Below are 5,848 nucleotides of genomic sequence, written 5' to 3'. Positions count from 1 at the left end.
CCAGATTACAGAGCCCCGGAGTTGGAACTGTAACTCAGGTCAAAATCCAACCACCTCCTGTACTCCCGCACACCTGCCTACAACCTGCCGCTGGAAAATGACTGAGTCCTTGAGGCCGGTTCAGGAAGGTTAGGGCTGGGAATCCGCGGACCTGGATTCCACTTGCAATCCCGAGAGCCACAGTGGGCCTCCGTTTCCTCATCTGTCAAACAGGGACCCCAGTGCTGCCACTCACAGTGTGGCTGGCGGCTGCAAGAATTACAAGACGTGGTCACGAAAGAACCCTGGGTTCTTACTGGGTGGCGGCCGCTCTCGCAACCTTCTGTGACCACCACCTGTCACTTGGAGACACCTTTTCCCCCACCCCCATGCATGGAGGTGAAAGCGCAGGTCGTCCCCCGCCCCCATCTCGGTTTCCCCGCTAGCCCAGTGCTCACCGGGGGTCCGGCTGCCGTCGCTGAGCGGGTGCCACGGGTCGCGGTCGGTGGCCACGAGCAGGCAGTCGGGGTCGCGCAGGTGCGCGCACGCCTCGCTCAGCTTGGCGAAGGAGAAGTGCTCGTCGTAGCCCACGAGCACGGCGCGCACGCGCGGGGTCGCACCCGGGTCCTCGCCGGGGTCCCCCGCCAGGCGTAGGCCAGCGGCGCGCAGCTCGGCGCGCAGCCCCTCGCCGCCCAGCACGAATACGGCGCCCGGCGCGTCTGGCAGCCCGGGCAGGCGCTGGCGCAGCAAGCGCGCGGCGCACAGCGCGGAGCTGAAGAGCTGCTCCGCGCGCAGCCCCCCGAAGCCGAGGCGCGCGAAGCGAACGGCCAGCTCCGGCCGCGCGCGCCGACTGTTGTTGCTCACGAACAGTGCCGCCTTCCCCGCCCGCGCCAGCCGCTCCACTAGCTCCGAGGCGCCAGGCACGGCGCGCTCCCCGTTCCACAGCACTCCGTCGCAGTCGAACAGGACCCCCTGCGCCCGGCCCAGCACGTCGCGCAGGGCCGCGCCGCGCAGCCGCTCGCAGCGCGCCATGCAGCCGGCTGGCTGCCTGCACTCCCGCTCCGCGCCGCTCTCCCTCTGCGGGCACGACGCGCTGGCTAGCGGCCCGCCGGTGCCCAGCACCTGCCAATCCGCGCCCCGGAAGGGCCAGGGGGCGGGGTCACGGCGATGGGGGCGGGGTCACGGCAATGGGGGCGAGAGTCACGGGGAGGAGCGAGAACACGAGCAAACGGAGTTTGAAGAAAAGGGCAGAATCGTGGCCGCCACCGAGGGAAGGGGACCAATGAAACCTAGTGTGGTCCTTCTTCCCGCCTCCCGGCTCTGCTGGACCAGTCGCCGCCGAGTTTTAATCGCGACTGGCTTCTTTCATGACCAATAAGGAGTTACGAGTAGAAACTGTGGCGCTAATAGCAGCGCCTGCGGTCCCCAGCCAATCAGAAGGTTAGGAGAGCTGGTTGCTAGGAGAAAAGCATGCTAAAGGAGATGTCGTCTTTGGGTCAAATCTCGTTGCCCTCTGAATCATGGACGCTCCAATGCGGAGTGAAGTCCTGAGAAGCGTGTGGGTATGATGGGGAGAGAGGCGCTTGGTGTCTTCTTGAGCGCTGCCGCCCTTGGCCTACCTAGATCAGTGGTTCTCCACTGGTGGCTGTACTGTAAAGTCCCCCTGGAGCACTTAGTATTTTTAGATATAGTTTACATACAATAAGATACATAGATCTTAAATGCAAAGTTTGATAACTTTTGACAAATGCTTTTTAAAAATACCAATGCGTGGTAGGACCCGAGATTCTGATTTAATAGTTTTGGGTGTGACCTGGCATTTTTGGTTTGTTTTTAATTACCCAAGGATTCTACGGTGAAGCTAGGGTGGAGAGGCACTGGGGCTAGAGGCATTGTCACCAAGCACTCCAGGGAGGGAAGGAGACAGAGCAGCAGTGACCAGTTGACCCGGGCAGTGATGGGGTGACCGGGCTGCCTAGGTCCCCGCTTGGGGAGGGAGGGATGTGTCACAATCCTGAGGTTGTCTGCCAACCTGAGAAGGCTCTGAAGACCAGTCTGACACACAGGAGCCACATCCTGGCACCCAGCCTCTAAGCTCTGGCTTGGACACACACATACACCAGTCTGAGTTAGTGATTTGCCCTTAACTGGGCTAATATGGGCTCCCAGTGCCATGATACTTGATTCTAATAGTCNCTTGATGTAGAAAACCCACACATTTGGTGTCAGGAGTATTCTGTGGGTAGAGGAAACAGTTTTCCCTTTTAGTTGGCTGGAACAGCCCTGACTCATGGAAACATGTGGTTTGGGAAGGGAAGGAAGAAAGGGCGTGCACAAGGATGAGGAACCGCAGATTGCTGGGTACCACGGATTCACCCATGGTGTACAGCAGCAGCTATGCTGTACTCAGTTATTAAAGGTAAAAGTGATCAACAGAATTTAGAGATGGTGCCAATTCTCGGGGAGCTGGTTTACCTGATGCGTAAGGAAATGCAAAAAAAGAAATATATAGCCCCTTGTTTATGGTTCTCTGTAACAGCTAAAATGAAATCAAAAGAGTGCTGGGTGAGACCTTGATGCTAGATCAAGCTCAGATTTCAGTGAGTCTGTCTGAACTTTGGCCACTAGTCTCAAAGCCATCCATCCCTAAAGGGAAAAATTATTTAGGGACAACAGAAAGTACCTCTAAGGCAGCGGTTCTCAACCTGTGGGTTGCAACCCTTTTGGGGGTCGAACGACCCTGTCACAGGGGTCGCCTAAGACCATTGGAAAACAAAAAGATGTTTACATTAAAATTCATAACAGTAGCAAAATTACAGTTATAGAGTAGCAACGAAAATAATTTTATGGTTGGGGGTCACCACAACATGAGAAACTGTATTAAGGGGTCGCGGCATTAGGAAGGTTGAGAACCGCCGCTCTAAGGCCTCTGGTCACCAAGAAAGTAGTTAATATGAGGGGAAGGCAAAACCAGGAAGCTACTGAAACCAGGGGGTATAGCGTGAAGGAGTTGTTTCATTTTGTGGATTGGGGTCACTAGCCTCCTGAAATAACAACGATTCGGAATCCAGGTGAAGGATGTTCATTGTGCCATTCTTGCACATTTTCTGTCTGTTTGAAACTTTTCTAAATTAAAAGTTTTGGAGAAACAACTCCAGCAAGTTCTTCCCATCTTTTTGCTTTGCCACCTGAAGCAGAGTCAAGTCGCAGAGAAATACGTTGGGTCACACCTTATGATCACAGAATCCTGTGACAGCTTCTATACTCAAAGCCCAGAAGAGTGAGTCCCTCCTCCATTCTTTAAAAGTGAGGCAGACATTTCCAGAATCTCCCAGCAGACCTCTCATATCTCATTCGTCAGAAATGTATCACAAGTCCATGGCTAATCACTGGCCGGGGTCATCAGGAAACCATGATTGACAGACTCAAGCTTTAAACAATCAAGATTCACTACCTGGGACTGGGATGCCACGCCCATCTAACTCACATGCCACCACGTGCTCACCTGAAGGAAATCAGGATTCTGTCAGCAAGGAAGATAGGGAGTGGCTGCTAGGTTGACTGGGGCCAGGGAGGCCAAGCACTGCCCTCCTCTGGGGGGCACATGACTTAGGCTGGCCAATTGTTGTGCTCTATCCCCTAGGGCACAGGCTGCGAGATGGAGATGGGCATGGGACCAAAGCCAGGCCAAGGAGTCTGCCCTGGAATATAGGTCAGGTGAGAAGTACCCACTGTCTTGGAGGCAGCACAGCGGAAGAGGGATACACCTGGAGAGTGCTGGACCGCCTCACAGGGGCAGCCACAAACTCCCTCATGCCTTAGCCAGGTGAGCTGTGTTTCTGTCATAGCCAGAAGTCTCCATGAATGCACATTTGCTCTGCCTCCAGGCTGTCAAAGCACCTCCTCTTCCCAAAAAGAGTCATACTGGAGAATTCCCCAGACCTCCAAGTCCCACCCCTCACTTTACCAATGAGGAAGCAGGCTGAGCAGAAAGGGGCTTATGCAAGCTCAGGTGACAATAAGCCAGTTGACAGGCAGGCCTGCAACAGTCATATCTCCCCACTCAGCTTTTGTAGCCGTTCTGGACTGCTCAGCAGCCTGCTCACAGCTGAGTACCTGCTCTGCATGAAGCGCTAAGGAGACAGCAACGAGTGTCTGGCCTACAGTAGCTCAGGCGCTTGCTCATGGCCAGCAGGGCAGTCATTCACAGCAGCATCCCAAGTGTGAAGGATGCCTGAAGGGGCTGTGCCACAGCATCTCACCTGAGCTCCCACAGGGTGAGGACCTGTCTCCCCCTTCAGTCTCTAAGAGGGAGGTTGCAGTCTCCCGGAGTCCGCCGACAGGAATTCAAGTCCAGCCTGAGGTGACCATGCTTTCTAGATGTGCGCCCTTGTGTAAGTCTACATGGCTCCTGATTCCCCAAGTACAGGAGTCAAATGAGATGTGATACAAGCTTGCTGGGTTTTCTGAGGGGCAGAAAGAAATTGTTACATAGACTCAGCGGGAGATGATGTGCTACTGAATTACTACTATTGCACACAGAGAATACCCTGGAAGTGGATGGATCACGTCACGTCATGTAGGAGTTGCGGTGGGCCAGCTCTGGAGAGACCAGTCGCAGCCAGGAACCCCTCCTCCTGCTCTGCCTTGGACAGACTTGAACCCACACAGACACTCCCACTTGCGTTTTATTAATTAAGTACGGGAGGACTGGTTACAACGGGGGTGGAGGTGGCAGAGAAGGCCCAGCCCCCACCCCCACCATCACGGGCACACGATAATAAATAAATAGCTGGGACAGGCACAGGGGAGAAGTGGCACAGCAAACACTGACAGCACAGGGAGGGAGGCAAACACCCCCATTCCGAGCTGTGGCCACCAACACTGGACTGGTTATCATGATCAGGGGAGGGTGGGGCTCTCAGCTATAGAAGCTCCCAGAGCTGCTGAGTGGCCCCCTGGATAGCAGTCTTTGTGGAGGGGTGCCTTTAGCATGTGGACCCTTACTTATTAACAAAAATCTGGACCCCTGGTTGGTTCAATCAGATCCAGGTAGTCCAGAAGCCACTGTCTCTAAGGCTACTGGATTCTTCTTCTCAGGATCTAGGAGATCAGTGGGTCATTATTACCTGCTGTCCTGACTCGTCTACCCAGGATCTAGGACATAAAAGGGTCACTGTCATTTAACTTTTTGATAGGTCCATTCAGGCTCCAGGAAATCAAAGGGTCATTGTTATTTAGGCTCCCAATTGGTCTACGGAGGACCCAACATCCATGAATCACTATGACTTAGACTTCTGATTGGTCCATTCAGGGCTCAGGACAATAATGGTTTGTGGTTACCTAGACCTCTAATTGGTCAACAGGACCCCAAGGCCACGACCTGGGGAGCAGGTAGAGCTCTAGAGGCCCCAGGGAGGGGTGAGGGAGTTAAGTGCTCAGGGTTGGGGGAAATCTTCAGTGAGCATCAGGGCCCCGATTTCAACAAGGGTTGAAATCACAGGGTCACAGGTCACAGGGCAGGAAATAAGGCCACCTGGATGGGTGGGGCCAGGGCAAACTGGTGGCGGAAAGGGGCCAGCTTTTGTGACAGCAAAGAGTGCCCAGCTACTGCTGGGAGGGGGTGCTAGGGCCCTAAAACCTTCCCTGGGTCCCAGACCCACCAGGATGTAGAAACTGGGGCCAGAGAGCCAGTAGCACTTAATGCAGCTCAAGGCCCATCACCTCCATCTATGGGATCAGGGTGGGGAAGAGGTGGGGCTGCGGTTGCAGGTCAGGTGGGCTCAGTCCTCCAGCCCTTCCATTAAGTCCGCGACGCTCTCCACATAGTAATGGGGCACGAGGTCGTGCTGGCCAGCTGCCAGGTAGG

The 5,848-nt window shown here is 54.9% G+C and overlaps 1 protein-coding gene across 1 annotated transcript in view; it reads right to left on the bottom strand.

The window, feature by feature from the left end:
* PDXP (pyridoxal phosphatase) overlaps positions 1–1,100 on the bottom strand; it is a 19,598-nt gene extending 18,498 nt beyond the window's left edge. Inside the window, exon 1 of the mRNA XM_019664674.1 lies at positions 438–1,100. Coding sequence (XP_019520219.1) covers positions 438–1,011 — 574 coding nt within the window. The 5' untranslated portion in view covers positions 1,012–1,100. The remainder of the gene's footprint in view (positions 1–437) is intronic.
* Between the last annotated feature and the right edge of the window lie 4,748 nt (positions 1,101–5,848).

The sequence above is a fragment of the Hipposideros armiger genome, unplaced genomic scaffold, assembly GCF_001890085.2.
Source record: "Hipposideros armiger isolate ML-2016 unplaced genomic scaffold, ASM189008v1 scaffold_426, whole genome shotgun sequence".
NCBI classification, from domain to species: Eukaryota; Metazoa; Chordata; class Mammalia; order Chiroptera; family Hipposideridae; genus Hipposideros; species Hipposideros armiger.
Note: the sequence above shows the minus strand (reverse complement) of the source record. Positions and strands in the feature narration are given on the sequence as shown.